We start from the raw sequence: 16,915 nt of genomic DNA on the forward strand, positions 1-16,915 counted from the left end.
ACTCATACTATAGTTCTGACGATGAGTACTAAAGAAACCTCCAAAATTTAGAATTAATCAAATGTATTATGGCAAGAGCATGTTGAACTTTATTTTAATGCTTATAAATATGATTGCTGTAGAGTGCCTTTGGATAAGGAATTTAACTTGAATCGTCATTTGCAGATGATTCACTTGATATTAAGTGGTCTGAAAAGGAAGCAGTTTTACTAAGTAAAATAAGTTCTAAACTGAGCTGATGAAATTGATGTAATAAACATGTTCGTATATTGAATGGGATTAATACAACTGCATCCCTTCATCTGAAACAAGGAAAATGCCCAGCCCAGTCGATGTGGCTCTGTGGAGGTCACAGTTCAATTCCCTGTCAGGGCACATGTCTGCATTGTGGGCTCCATCCCCAGTAGGGGTTGTGCAGGAGGCAGCTAATCAATGATTCTCTCATCACTGATGTTTCTATCTCTCTCTCTCCCTCTCCCTTCCTCTCTGAAATCAATAAAATATATATTTCTTTTTTTTAAATGCCCATAAAATTAACTTATTTTAATGTATTTTATGAAACTTTTGAAAAAATGCTGTTAAAGGTCTTGCTGTGTTCTTTGAAACATATTCTCCAGCTTCAAGGAATACTCATAGATTATTTCCATGTGTTTTGGCAAAGAGGCTGGCTAATAATTTATTTTTTTATTTTTAATCAGGTTTTTTATTTTTTTTCTTCCTTTTTTAAAATTTTTTTATTGATTAAAGTATCACATATTTGTCCTCATCCCCCCATTCCCAGCCCACACCCCTCCCCACACATGCCCCCACCCCCCTGTTGTCCTTAACCGCTGGTTAGGCTCATATGCTTGCACACAAGTCCTTTGGTTGATCTCTCCTCTTTACTCCCACCCTCCCCTACCCTCCCTCTGAGGCCCGACAGTCTGATCCATGCCTCCTTGTTTCTGGGTCTGTTCTTGTTCATCAGTCTATGTTGTTCATTATTTCCCCTAGATGAGTGAGATCATGTGCTATTATAAATACACTTATAACAACCGAAAATGAGACAAGCAATAATGGTTATGGTGACAGGCAAATGAATCAGTCTGTAGTGAGTTTCTTTCTGGGCCAACAGTTCTTTTGAGACCCAAATTCAATGTCCAACAGTTCCTTATGTGTACATGTCAGCACTGACATTACAGTTAATTAGGTTTTTTAGATAAATTTTCCATAAAATAAAATTCACTTCCTTATACAGTTAGATAAGTTTTGACAAATGGACAGAGTCATGTAACCATGAGTATAATCTGTTTATTCATTTACTGATGATCACTTGTGTTGTTTCTAGTATTTGGCTATTGTGAATAAAGCTGCTATGAATATGTATGTCTTTTTGTGGACATGTTTTTTTCATTTCACTTGGGTAAGAGTAGGATTGTTGAATAAGATGATAGGAAAGAGTAGATTTAATTTTATAAGAAACTGCCAAAACATTTTTCAAAGTGGATGTATCCTTTTACACTCATACCAGCAATGTATGAGACTTTAATTGTTCCAAATTGCTATCAGCATGGACTATTGTCAGTCTCTTTAATTTTAGCCATTGTAGTATGTTAGTAGTACAATCTCATATCAGATTTAATTTTCATTTCTTTAATGACAAATGATATTAAGTACTTTAATGTGTTTATTGGTCATTCACATATCTTCTTTGGTACGTATATGTTCAAAGACTTTGCCTGCTCTTTATTTGTTTCTGGTCTTATAATTGTGTTGTAAGAGTTCTTTATGTGTTCTGAATGCAGATCCTTAACAGATATTTGATTTACAAATATGTAGCTTGTATTTGTATATTATTAACATTATCACTTGAAGGTCAAACTTTTTTTAAAACTTTGATGAAGTCTTTCTTTTAGGTTTCATGCTTTTTGTGTCCCCTTGAGGAATCTTTGTCTAACACAAGGACACAAAGATTTTATCTTCTGTATCTTCTTTTTTATCTAGTTTTAGAGTTTTAGGATTTACTTTTCAGTATATAATTCATTTTTTAAATATATCAGAGCATTTTAATGGCCATTTTCTTGTTTGAAACTTATCCTCAAACCTAAAATATCCAAATAGTATTAATATTATATTTATTTTATTGATGAATAAACAAAGTCACAGAGAATAACCTTCCAAAGTTTACACAATTATCAATAAACTTGGCACTAAAATCCTCCCAAATCCTAGTCTATTGCTTTTGTCTTACACAACTAGCAAAAACAGTGAAGAGATAATTAGTCTCAAATTAGTAGGATACAGTGGTATATTTGGAGATATTTTCTGAGTAACAGACTCTTACATAAAGACAGGAGACTCAGAGAACTACTTAAGACAGTTTTAGTAATAATTCAAGTCTCTCCTTGGTAAAAAATAAATATTAACCTTTCTAGTTCTCAGCATTTGGTTTTGTGAATGATACATTCAGTGTTACTGGATCTGTAATTGCTTTTTACTTGGGGTTAATTCCCTTTCTAATAAGGGAACTGTTTCTTGATTTTTCTCTTACTGGATTAATTTAATGGGAATTTTGACCTTCCAAATTGTTTTCTGTTAGTGGTTTGCTTAAAAACAGCCCTTGAGTAAAAGGAAATTTTCCTTCTGTGCTTTATATTCCTTTATGCTAAAATTTTATCTTCTTCATTGTCTCTCTAATTTGATTGCTTTTAATAATTTTATTGTGCATCAGCTATGTAGAGTCCCAGTTTGTATAGGGTAATTATATCATTTGATGTTTTCTCCTTCAGAATGAAGAAGTCAGATTCATTGAAAATGAGCTAGAGATTCAAAAGCAAAAATACTTTAAACTTCAGACATTTGTTAGAAGCCTGATACTAGCTATGAAAGCTGAGGATAAGGAACAACAGCAGGTAGGTGCCAGAAGACAATAGTAAGCTGCAAATGGCATGTAACACTTGGGTTTTTCATATTTTTTATATTACATTCCTTCTTTCTGTCAAGGAAGGATTTGTTACTTATAACATTTTTAAGCACAGATTTCTTGAGATTATATATTCAGATTTTTGTGTGCTGCTTTGGTGGAAAAGCAATATAACTGATTAACATTTTATTACACGTTAAATTGAAAAATTTTTTTAAATAATAATTTTTAAAAATCTCAAAATGTTTCTAATGGCAACTACCTTAATTGGAGAGGCACATACTAGGGGGTCTTTGGTGAATAAAAGTTATGAAACATTTACTTCTCTTCTGAATTTCAGTTGCCTTCTAGCCTACACTAGAGTTCATAAATGTCTTTTTTGTTGCTGTGGATTTTCATTTACAAATTCTTCTCAAAAGACATTTTCAGTATGATTTTACTAGTATGTGAAATTTTATAACTATTAAGCTTGTTAACAAAAATAATAGAATTATAATGTTCCATTTAATACTAAATGTGATACTGGGGGTGAGAGTGCTTCCTACTTGGTAAACACGTGGATGTGCTGTGAGAGTGGCTCACATGCAGAGAGTGCATTTACATGTCTGCTGATTGTAAGAAGTTTCCACAGATGAGTTTCTACCCTCAGACATTTTTACCTATTTTTCTTTCATTGCCTATATACTTCTGATGCTGAGTCCTGGGACATATTTGTATTATGCTCACATCTCAAGTCTTGTGTCATGATGCCAGGTCTTTAGAAAAGGACATCTAGACACACTGAGAGGAAAGATCATGTGAGGATGCAGCAAGAAGGTGGATATATATAAGCCAGAGAGACAAGCTTCAGGAGAAACCAATCCTGCCTTCACCTTGATCTTGGACATCTAGCCTCCAGAAGAAACATTTTGTTCATTAAGGAAGAAAATACAGGATTACAAAATGGTGGCAGATTAAATTGGAGCTACACTGACACTCTGCCAGGACCAAACTGGAGTTACAACTAAAATATAGAAAAACCATCCTGATTAATCATCTGAAGACTAGCTGGAGAGAACCCTGATAACCAATGATGGAAAGTGAAGACCACATAGAAACTAGTAAAAAGTGCGGAAGCATGAGATGACTTTTTGGGCCCCCACAGACAGCAGCTGAAGATCTGGAAGGATATCTCAGCTGTGGGAGGATCCCACTGAGGATTCTTGGGTCTAAACCCCATGCTGGGTACCCAGCCAAGAGCACCAGAACTGAGAAAGATGACGATATGACATCTAGCTGTGAAAAGCAGTGAGATTTGTTTGCCAGGGAGAGATGGCTTGAAATGCAAGCACCCTCTTAGAGAGCCAATGCAAAAAATTTTGTGTGCAGCCACTCACTTTGGGCTACTGCAGAGGGAGGGCAGAGTGGACTAAAGCTGTGTGAGGAGAATCCAGGATTAGGGCTTCTGGAGATAGAGCTTGGAGGGCAGTCACCTGGTTTCTTGTGCTGAGTCATTCCCACATACAGCAGAGGACATCTTTCTTAGGCAGAACTTTACTACCCAGGCAGCTTTTTCTTGGGGGTAGGGCAGGGGAAGCAGTTGCCCCACTCTGTTAGAAAACCTCTCTCCCCACCTTGTGGAGTTTACACTTTGCTGTGGTCTACAGCCTGTGGCTCATTAAGAGACCAAGAATAACAATCAGCCTGAAGGAAGAGGTGGATCTCTGGGTGCTTTGAGTGTGCCTGATCCGCTTCTGGACCCAGGGCTAGGAAAAGCAGACCTTGGTGCATATCTTGGTCCTGTCCAAACACACCCAACCCCAGCACGGGTAGCCAAAAGCTGTGGATTACTGATATCTCCAAACAGGGTACTCAGGACCAGTCACAAACAGCTTCTGACATTATCCTGCAATAGAGACCCTACAAAAAGACCAGGAGTTGTAGCAGATCTACCTAATACCTAGAAACAAACCCAAAGAGTCAGCCAACATAGGGAGACAAAAAAAGCCCCAATGAAAGAAGAAGAGTATTCTCCAGAAGAAGAGATAACGAAATGGAGATGAGCAATTTATCAGATATAGAGTTCAGAATGATTATTACAAAGATGTTCAACAGCATGAGAAAAGGTATAGAAACTATGAAAAATTTCCAGTGGGAAATAAAGAATGATATAGCAGTAATAAAGAATGCATTGGAAGGAATAAACAGGAGATTGCAGGAAGCGGAGGATCAGATCAGAAAATTAGAAGACAGGGTAGAAAAAATATCACTCAATCAGAGAACAAAAAAGAAAACACAAAGAACTTGTATGCATATAAGCATAACCAATGGACATAGACAATGATGGGGGTGAAGACCGGGGCTGGGGGCTGGGAGCAGGCTGAGAGAGGACAATGGGGGGAAAGGGGACATATGTAATACTTTCAAAAATAAAGAATAAATAGCAATGGTGATAAAAATAAATAAAAAGCATGGTGGAATAGAAAAAGTAAAAATAAAAAAAGAGGAAAGTTTAAGGGAGCTGTGGGACACCATGAAATGCATTACAGGAGTCTCAGAATGTGAAGAAACAGAACAAGGGATAGAGAACCTGTTTGAAGAAATAACAGCACAAAACTTCCCTAACATGGTGAAGGAAAAAGTCAAACAAGTTCAGGGGGCACAGAGAGTCCCAAGGAAGAAGACCGCAAAGAGACCCATGCCCAGACACATCATAATTAAAAAGCCAAAAATTAAAGAAAAAGAGAAAATCTTAAAGGCAGCAAGAGAAAAGCAATTTGTTACCTACAAAGAGCTCCCATAAGGCTTTCTACTGATTTCTCATCAGAAATTCTACAGGCCAGAAGGGAATGGCATATAGTATACAAGGTAAGAAAAAGCAAGAATCTGAAAACAAGACAACTATACCCAGCAAGGCTATCATTCAAAATAGGTGGTGAAATAAAGAGCTTCCCAGAACAAAAAAAAAACAAAAACAAAAACAAACAAACAAACAAAAAGGCTAAATGAATTTACCACCAAACCAGCTTTACAAAAAACATTAACGAGGCTGCTGTAATAATAAGAAATATGTATATCTATAGAAAAGCATGGCTTAATTAAAATGGCAATTAATAAGGAACTATCCTATCTAATAAAAGAGAAACATGCAAATTGACCATACCTCTGCTACACCCACAAGCCAATCAGGAGCGAGTATGCAAATTAACCCAACCAATATGGAGGTTAATTTGCATATTCAAGCACAGAGCAAAGACTGAAGACAGCGTAGAAGGAAGCCAAGTGCTGCAGAATGGAGTGAAGCTGCGGAGAAGCAAGCAAGCGGGGCGGCAGAGAAAGGAGGGAAGCAGGCGGGGCGGCAGAGAAGGGAGGGAAGCAGGCGGGGTGGCGGAGACTGCCATAAGAAGCCCTATTCTTTCAGGAATCTTCCTGCAAAGGGCCTCTAGTCAATAATAACCTTAAATGTAAATGGATTAAAGGCTCCAATCAAAAGACATAAGGCAGCTGAAAGAATAAGAACACATTAACCAAATATATCCTGTCTACAAGAGACCCACCTCAGATCAAAAGACTCACATAGGATGAGAGTGAAGTGATGGAAAAAAATTTTCCAGGCAAATTGAAATGAAAATTTTAAAAATGCTGAGGTACAATCACTCATATAAGAAAAAATAGACTTCAAAATGAAGGCCATAACAAGAGACAGTAAAGATCCTATATAATAAAGAGGGAATATGCAAATTGACCATCACTCTGCAACAAAGATGGCGGCATCCACAGCGGAGGCGGGGGCGGGGGGGTTTCTGTAATACAGGATGATTGTGCCCACAGCGGAGATGGGGTTTCCATAACACAAGATGGCTGCACCCACAGCAAAGGCCGAGTTCCCATACTGAGCCTTAATGAGCAATCAGCATGGACCTGAGGCTGTGCGTCCCCCAACACCCTCCTTGGGGGCTTGACAGGGGACCTCAGGCCACTCCCCCCCCGCCCTGGTGCCAAGCCGGGGGACCTAAGGCTGCACCCCCCACCTGGCAGGGCTTGACAGGGGACCTCAGGCTGTACCCCTGTCCCGGCAGGGCTTGACAGGGGACCTCAGTCCATGTCCCCCCGCCCCAACAACAGCCTGGGAGACCTCAGAATGCTTCCTCTACCTGGCGGGGCTTGACAGGGGACCTCAAGGTGCGCCCCTCACCCAGGCACCGGGCCAGGGAACCTGAGGCCACAACCCCACCCAGGCACTGGTTTGGGGGACCTGAGACCATGCCCCCCCACCCGGTGGGGCTTGACAGGGGATCTCAGACCACGCTCTCGGCCCAGTGGGGCTTGATGGGGGATCTCAGGCCATGTTCCCCACCCGGCAGGGCTTGACGGAGGACCTCAAGGCATGCCCCCTGACCCGGCCTGGGCTGGGGCAACTCAGGCCATGCTCCCAACCCTGGCCCCAGGCCAGGGGACCTCAAGCCATGCTTCCTGCCCTGGCACTGGGCCAGGTGACCTGAGGCTGCTACCCCTCCCGATGGGGCTTGACAAGGGTGGGACCGGCCGGGTCTGGATCTAGCCCAATGGGAGTGGGGTCGGCCGGGTCTGTGTCTCGAGCGATTTCGAGGCACACGTGGGTGGGCGGGGACTTGACTCTGGGTCCTGTGGTGTGCCCCAGCCTCTGACAGGAGGAAGATTTTCATATACATTTTACTAATTTTCTTTCATCTCTGACACTTCTATTATAGAGAAAGGGCAAATAGCAATATTAAAATATTTCCTCTAATTAATCCCCTTTTAATGTGCACGAATTTCATGCACTGGGCCACTAGTCATTATATCATACTTAAGGGATTGATCAGACAAGAGGATACAACTCTGGTAAACATATATGCACCCAATATAAGAACACTTAATCCTACCTAATAATAGACAAATATGCAAATTGACCATACCTCCGACATACCCACAAGCCATGCCCACAAGCCACGCCCACCATCCAATCAGAGCGAGTATGCAAATTAACCCAACCAAGATGGCTACAGCCACAGAGAGCAAGGTTTCCTAGGTAACAGAGGAAGCCAAGCTTTCCGCCTGCCCTTGCCAGGCCTAAGCCTCCACTCAAGCTACAAAGTTTCAATTATAGAAGGTAAACAAATTCAAACAGAAATGGCGGCAGAATGGAGCTTGAGAGAGCAGGCCAGCGTTGCCCCCGGCAACAGGGGAAGCAAAGCTTTCCGCACACCCTGGCCGGGCCAACCCGCTTAAGGCTACAAAGTTTCAATTATAACCCCAACAGAAATGGCTGCTGGCTGCGGAGCAGCCCTAGGCTTGGCTCCGCTCCAGGCTACAAAGTTTCAATTGTAGAAGGAAAATAAATTCCAGATACCAGGGCCTCCGCTTGGGTTGCCAGGGGGCGTGGCCGGCCTGCAAACCACCACAGGCCCCTCGCTCAGGCCACCCCACGCCCCAAGGGAACCCCACCCTGATCAGGGACACCCTTCAGGGCAAACCAGCTGGCCCCCACCCCTGTACCAGGCCTCTATCCTATCTAATAAAAGAGTAATATGCAGATTGATCATCAATACAACACACAATATAGCTGCCCCCATGTGGTCAAAGATCCTGCCCCCATGTGGACACAAGATGGCCACCACAAGATGGCTAGCAGGAGAGGGCAGTGGGAGGCACCCGGCCTGCAAGGGAGGGCAGTTGAGAAGGATCAGGCCTGCAAGGGAGGGCAGTTGAGAGGGACCAGGCCTGCAAGGGAGGGCAGTTGGAGGTGATCAACTCTGCAGGAGAGGGCAGTTAGGGGTGACCAGGCCGGCAGAGGAGGGAAGTTGGGGGCAAAAAGGCTGGCAGCAGAGTGGTTAGGGTGTGATCAGGCTGGCAGGCAGAAGCGGTTAGGGGCAATCAGGAAGGCAGGCAGGCAAGCAGTTGGGAGCCAGCAGTCCTGGATTGTGAGAGGGATGTCCGACTAAACGGGCAGTCGGACATCCCTCGAGGGGTCCCAGATTGGAGAGGTTACAGGCTGGGCTGAGGGACAACCCCCCTCCGTGCACGAATTTCGTGCACCGGGCCTCTAGTATATTTATAAAAAACACTTCTGGAGCTCTTTAATGAAAAGATTGACAACAATGCAGTCATAGTAGGGGACTTTAAAACCACACTGACTTCACTAGATAGCTCTTCCAGAAAATAGTCAAGAAGGGGGAAACTGTGACTCTAAATGATACACTAGGTCTGATGGATTTAATTGACATTTACAGAGCATTTCAACCCATAGCTGCAGAATATATATTCTTCTGAGTGCACATGGGACATTTTAAAGATAGACCACATGATAGGACACAAAAAAAACTCTACAATTTCAAGAAGAATTGAAATCATATCAAGCATCTTCTCAGATCACAATGACATGAAATTAAAAATCAACTACAGTAAAAACACTCAAAACATGCAAACACATGGAGACTAAATAGAATGTTATTAAACAATGTATGGGTTATGAAAAAGACCAAGGAAGAAATACATAAACTTCATGGAAACAAATGAAACTGAACACACAACAACCCAAAATCTATGAGAAAGAACAAAAGCAGTCTTAACTGGGAAGTTCATAGCACTACAGGCTTACCTCAAAAAAACAAGAACAATTTCTAACAAACTTTCTAACCTTACAACTTAAAGAATTAGATAGAGAACAATAAAGAAAGTCCAGAATAATTACAAGGAAGGAAATAATAAAGATCAGAGTGGAAATATATGACATAGGGACTAAAAAAATACACCAAATCAATGAAACCAAGAGCTTGTTCTTAGAAAAGATAAATAAGATTGATGAACTGTTAGCCAGACTCATCAAGAAACAAAGAGGTGAAGTAACAACTGACACTGCAGAAATACAAATGACTACAAGAAAATATTAAAAACAGCTTTATGCCAATAAGCTGGAAAACCTGGAAGAAATTGACAAATTCCTATAAAAAATAGTTTTCTAAAACTGAATTAGAAAAAATCAGAAAACCTAAATAGGCCAATATCTACTTATAAAATTCAAGCTATAATAAAAATACTCCCAGAAAACACAATCCCTGGTCCTGAAGCTTTCACAGGGGAGTTTAGAAAACATTCAAAGAAGAACTAACACCTACCCTCCTTAAATTATTCCAAATATTCCAAGAGGAAGGTTCACTTCCAACCTCTTTTTATGAGGCCAGCATTATACTAGTTCCTAAACCAGATAAAGATATTACAAAAAAAGAACTACAGGCCAGTATCCCTGATGAACATAGATGCTAAAAGCCTCAACAATATGTTAACAAATCAGATCCAGCAATATATTGCAAAGATTATACACCATTGCCAAGTGGCATTTAATCCGGGGATGCAAGACTGGTACAATATTTGCAAATCAATAAATGTAATAAATCACATAAACAAATTGAAAGACAAAAATCACATGACCATATCAATAGAAGCATAAAAAGCATTTCACAAAATCCAACACCCATTTTTGATAAAAACTCTCAACAAAGTGGAAATAGAGGGATCATACCTCAACATAATGAGGCCATATATGACAAACCAATGGCCACCATCATACTCAATGCACAAAAACTAAAACCATTTCCCCAAAGAACAGGAAGAAGACAGGATGTCTGCTTTCACCACTCTTACTCAACATATTACTGGAAGTGCTAGCCACAGTAATCTGACAAGTAGAAAACATAAAAGGCATCCAAATTGAAAAAGAGGAAGGAAAACTCTCATTATTTGCAGATGGCATGATATTGTACTTAGAAAACCCTAAAGATGCCACCAAAAAGCTATTAGAGTTAATAAAGAAATTTGGCAACGTAGCAGGATACAAAATTAACACCCAGAAATCAATGGCATTTTTATATGCCAAAAATGAATTCTCAGAAAGAGAAGCTATTAAAAATCGTATTTACCCTTGCAACAACAACAAAAATTAAGAAACTTATCAATAAACTTAACCAAGGAGGTAAAAGACCTGTATTTGAAAAACTACAGGATGTTGAAAAAAGAGATAAAGATATAAGCAAGTGGAAGACTATACAGTCTTCATGAATTGGTAGAATTGACATCATTAGTATGTCCATACTAGCCAAAGCTATGTATTGATTCAATGCAATACCCATTAAAATACCAATGTCATATTTCAGAGATCTAGAACAAATACTCCAAAAATGTATATGGAATCAACAAAGGCTCCAAATAGCTGCAGCTATCTTGAGAAAGAAGAACAAAGTTTGAGGGATCATAATACCAGATATCAAGTTATGCTACAAAGCCACTGTATACAACATAGCCTGGTATTGGCACAAGAACAGGCACTTAGATCAATGTATCAGAACAGAGAACCCCAAAATTGACCCAAGCTATTATTCTCAATTAATATTTGACAAAGGAGGCAAGAGAATATAATGAAGCAGAGATAATCTCTTCAATAAATGGTGTTGGGAAAATTGGACAGGTACATGCAAAAAAATTGAAACTAGACCACTAACTTATACCATACACAATAATAAACTCAAAATGCATAAAATACTTAAGTATGTCATGAAACTATAAAAATCCTTGAAGAAGCCATAGGCAGCAAAATCTCAGCTATCTCTCATAGCAATATGTTTGCTGATACATCTCCTAGGGCAGGGGAAACAAATGAATAAATAAAAATTGGGACTACATAAAAATAAAACCTTCTGCAGAGCAAAAGAAACCATCAACAAAATGAAAAGGGAGCCCACTGTATGGGAAAACATATTTGCCAATGATACATCTGATAAGGGGTTAATATCACAAATATATAACGAACTCCTAAAATTTAACAAAAGTAAGACAAACAATCCAATTAAGAAATGGACAAATGACTGCTCTAGCTGGTTTGCTCAGTGGATAGAGCATCGGCCTGTAGACTGAAGGGATTTGGGTTTGTTTCAGATCAGTGGTATGTACCTCAGTTGCATGCTCTAACCCTGTCCCCAAGTCAGGGCCCATAGAGGAGGCAACCAATTGATGTGTCCCTTTTGTATTGTTGTTTCTCTCTTTCTGTCTCTCCCCCTTCCTTCCACTCTCTCTAAAAATCTGTGGTAACATATCCTCGGGGGAGGATTAACAAAAATCAAAAATGGGCATAGAACTTAAGTAGACACTTCTCCAAAGTGAACATACAAATGGCCAAGAAACATGAAAAAATGCTCGAAGTCATTGGTCATCAGAGAGATGCAAATTAAAATGACAATGAGATATCACCTAACACCTGTCAGAATGGCTATCATCAACAAATCAACAAATGACAAATGATGGCCAGGATGTCAAGAAAAGGGAATTGTAATACACTGCTGATGGAAATGCACATTGTTGCAGCCACTATAGAAAACAGTATGGAGTTGCCTCAAAAAATTAAATATGGAACTCCCATTTGACCTAGTCATCCAACTTCTAGGAATATAGCCTGAGAAACCTGAAACTCCAATAAGAAAGGATGTATACACCCCTACATTCATAGCAGCACAATAGCTAAGATCTGGAAACAGCCCAAGTGTCCATCAGTAGATGAGTGGATAAAAAGCAGTGGTGCATTTACACAGTGGAATACTACACATCTGTAAAAAAGAAAGAACTTACCATTTGCAACAGCATGGAAGGTCCTGGAGAGTGTTATGGTAAATTAAATAAGGCAGTCAGAGAAATACAAGTATCACATGATCTCACTCATATGTGGAATCTAATGAGCAAAATAAACTGATGAACAAAGTAGATCCAGAGACATAGAAGCATGGAAAAGACTGATGAACTCAGAGTAGGTGGGTGGGAAGAGATTAACCAAAGAACTTATATTCATATATGCAAAACCCGTGGACATAGACAATAGTGTGGTGAACCTGGGAGGTGGGGAGGATGGGGGTGCAGGCTGGAAGAGGGTCAAAAGGGGGAAATAGGTCATTTGTAATACTTTTGTCAATAAAGATAAATTTTTAAAAGAAAGAAAATAGGAAAAAAATACTAAGTGATACCAAATTTATCTCTGAGTTGTATACTCCAATGTTGATTCCTTATCAGAAAGGTAACCATTGAATAAGATGCAATCTCAGAGGTTTTTATTCAGTAAGGAATCTCAAGAGTACAAAAATTTATTCCTTATATACTAACAAGATTGCATGTACCATCCCAGAAATCTCCAGGGGAAGAGATTAGTCTTTGCATATCACAATTCTCCCTTTAAAAAAAAATTATATATATATATGTTTCACTGAAGTACTGAAACCACAAAATTTAAACTAAAAGAATTTACTAATGAGGTTCAAACCAGCATCTATATTATGTGTTCATTTTCATGAAATTTGCTCCCCCCGTGCCACACACACAGACATCCTAGGATAAGTAATCTTCAGTTACTCCCTTAGCCAATTTTATTTAAGCCTATTGCTTTATTGTGTGAGTTATGCATGTTCCCTGGAATACTGAAAATTTGTTTGTTTTTTAGGAACCTAAACTAAAGATTTTATAGAATAAAGTGCTAATCTTGAACGTGGTCCTGAGGGTACTTTAATTTTAAATAACTGTAAAAAAAATTAGTCCAACCATAGGAATAACTTGGAGTGTGGTCCTGGTCCCCAAAGTCATAGTGTGGTTTTGAATTCAGAGTTATACAGCCAACTAAATAGCAGTTTCTATATCTCTTGTTATCTAGGAATAGCATACAGATTGCATTTTCTTTGTTAATTCTAACCTTATCCCCAGCTTGCTTCTTTCCCTAAAACCACTAACAAATAAGAAAAGTAACTCCTTTACATTTTACATTTTTCCTTCTCTTATACTTTCTTCTGATAAAGACTACTGAACTAAGATATGGAAAAAATGTTGGCTGAGAAACAGAAAATGTTATACAAAAATTTTACTAAAAGTCATAGTTTATATAATAAGCACCCAAATAGAGACTACTAATTTTTGTAGTTGATATCAGGTATAATGAATTTTAAAATATGGTTTCAAATTACAGGAGACACTAATTGTACCCACTAAAGTTATTTGGGTGATATCTTAAATTACTGATTTAAAACTATGAAATTTTTAGAGGTTTATTTCTAGAAGGAATTTGTTTCATTGATTTATCATTTAAAAAATCCTAAGTGTTTTTCCATCAATCTTGATTTGGGTAAGTTAAGTGAGATGAGTGGTACAGAGAATTTTGCCCTAATGAAACAGTCCAGGCTTATATGATACAGTCTGACTGAAATATTATACTACTCAAAAGCTTTTTTTAAAAAAATAAATGGCCATTTTATGATAAAAATAATATTGCCAGCCCTGTACTGTCATTAGTTACAGTCTTTCTTCCCCTGATAATTCACTATGTAAACTTAGGTCAATCGCATTTCTTGAACTTCAATTTCTCTACTTTGCAAGTAAGATCAGAATGATTAATATCATGGAACTTGGCATTAACAGGTCCTAGAATAAGTGTTATAGAGATTGATGATATATTTGGGATATATTTTAATCTTTTGGGAAGAGTGGTCCTAGGTGAAGAAAAAGTTAATTGTGTTAGTATCTAAGAAAAAGGCAGTTCTAGCAATTGGCATACCCCAAAGATTTGTTCAGTGTGCCAGTGTTGCAACCTAGTAAGATACTGAAAAATGTTTTTTGAAGTGGTTTTTATGCAGTAGTAGTGCTGTATATTGGCTCAAATATTAAAGTTTTTCTATTTCATACTACACTTATTTTGTCAGTCAACTATGTGAAGTGCAATGACAAAGAAATAAATAATAGTGCTTCTTTGATTTTGAAGTCTGCCCACTAGAATTTGGAATGTCAAGTCTGCTCATCCACTTGACTTTTCAATATTCTAAGCACATGTTCAGTGAATGTTAATTGTAATACTTTGCCCTCTCTTATATAGCTCCTTCACAATTACAAATCGAACTAAATACAATGATATAGTCTTCATAAACTATTATCAGCCAATGTCAGCAAAGGCTTTGTTTTACCTGGACTGGGTTAGTGGTAAACAATTTATAGAAGAAAATGGCATGGTGTACTATTACTGAAACCTAACACTTAAAAATCATGTAGTACTTTCAGGTGACTGCTTTGTAAATACTGTCAATTTCAGCAGGAAATTCAAGAACTCTTTTCAAAATTTTTAACAGAGAAGAAAAAAGAGGGGGGAGTACAGAAGAGAGGGAGGGAGGGAGGGAGAGAGGAGAGAGAGAGAGAGAGAGAGAGAGATTTGTTGTTACACTTATTTATGCATTCATTGTTTGATTCTTGTATGTACTCTGACAGGGATCGAACCCACAAACATGTCATATCAGGACGATACTCTAACCAAGTGAGCTACCTGGCCAGGGCCAAGAAATATTTAATAATATAAAATATAACATTTTTCAGCCAGGAGCTATTTTTTTCTTATGCTGCCTGACGAAAAGGAGAAAGTTTCTAATCTTGTCTCTCTGCTATAAGATAAAAAGCATAGGATTTATAGATCTCACTTCCTTTAATAAGGAGAGTAGGAGAATACTGTCTTATTTCAACAGTGGATTTCATATGTTCTCCAACATGCCCCATCTTTCTGTTCCTTAATTAGGTCATAACAAGTTTGCATTTGTTTTGGTTCCCTTGGGCCTTCTTTACCACTACATCCAAAGCCCACATTACAAGTAATGTTGTCTAAAAATTTCTCAGATATGCTACATTATTTTTAGTATTGGGAGCAGCAAATCAGTCATTTTCTTCATAACTTCTTATGGTCAAGTGGGCATCAGCACTGTCAGCTATATAAAATTTGATTGATACTTTATTCCTCTAGTATGGATGCATGTTCTGCATCCCTAGTAGAAATAATTACACCATGGCAAAGCTTAGTTCATGGCTCTTGACTTATCCTAATTATTCTCAGTAGAGAAATGACCAGCCCTCTAAATATATCATTACACAGCTATATTCACTGGTTCAGCTGTGCCCTGGTGGGTGTTTGGTCATCTGTGGATATATGGGCATAGCCTAAGAAAAGAAAAGAAAAATTACTTAATCTTTTAAAATTGTTAAAGTTTAGTCTAAAGTAAAAAAGCTGAATTTCTTTCTCAATGGTTAAGTTCTTTGTCCCACTGAAGTACAAAATGGGTTTTTGTGAAATGTGTTTTTCTCTAAAAGACAGCATACCTAGGCAGGGGTATTTTAATAAGGAATGTAATTTTAAAGCCCTTTAACAGTGATCAGTGAACACTCAAAACTTGTATGGAAATTACATATCTGAAACACTTCAAAGCACTTGATACAGAATAGTTGTTCATCTCTCTCCTGGTTTTCCTTTTGTCTGAGATTCTACTTTACATAATCCACACTCTCAAGTACTAGTGTATTAAGAATTTATCTTTTAGGTAAGATATCATACAAAGTCCTGAAAGAGAGTGTTCCTTTCTTTAAATCCATAAGAATAAATCAACATGAGAGAACTGCAACTATTAACATAAAATTGGGGGGAAATCTGTCCACATACTAATTCAAAATAATTGATTTTTCCAACTCAGGCACTGCTGTCAGATTTACCTCCTGAATTAGAAGAGATGGATTTCAATCATACCTCACTGGAGCCTGATGATACCTCACTCAGTGTATCTTCTTTATCAGAGAAAAATGCCTCAGACTGTTTGTGATTTGAGGGGGGTGGTATATGATACAGCCTTTACGCTGCCTAACAGGCATACATTCCAAGATAATTGCATTCTGTTGCCCTGAAATTCTTCAATTGGAAAAACATATTGTTGAAACCAATATATTCTGTGAAGAATGGATGAGATATAATGGCTACAGTACAAAAAATTATTTGTGAAATTTAAAAGCATATTTTGAGAGTTTTTCCCAAATTGATAGAAATGTAGGAAAATATTTAACTTTGAAGAGCTTAGCTATGAAATGCATAATGTATAATTTTTGAATTTTTTTGTTTGGTTTTATAGAAAAATCTTAGTTTTAGTAATAGCTTAGGCCAGAGACACAAAAATAAAAGTATTTCAACATTGC

At 38.3% G+C, this 16,915-nt stretch overlaps 1 protein-coding gene across 1 annotated transcript in view; it reads left to right on the forward strand.

Annotated features, from left to right (window-relative positions):
• HDX (highly divergent homeobox) overlaps positions 1-16,548 on the forward strand; it is a gene marked incomplete at its 3' end in the record, with an annotated part of 159,737 nt that extends 143,189 nt beyond the window's left edge. Inside the window, exons 9-10 of the mRNA XM_079765688.1 lie at positions 2,769-2,891; positions 16,423-16,548. Of these exons, the coding sequence (XP_079621814.1) occupies positions 2,769-2,891; positions 16,423-16,548 (249 nt within the window). The remainder of the gene's footprint in view (positions 1-2,768; positions 2,892-16,422) is intronic.
• Between the last annotated feature and the right edge of the window lie 367 nt (positions 16,549-16,915).

This window comes from Cnephaeus nilssonii (genome assembly GCF_951640355.1).
Source record: "Cnephaeus nilssonii genome assembly, chromosome: X".
Taxonomy (NCBI): Eukaryota; Metazoa; Chordata; class Mammalia; order Chiroptera; family Vespertilionidae; genus Cnephaeus; species Cnephaeus nilssonii.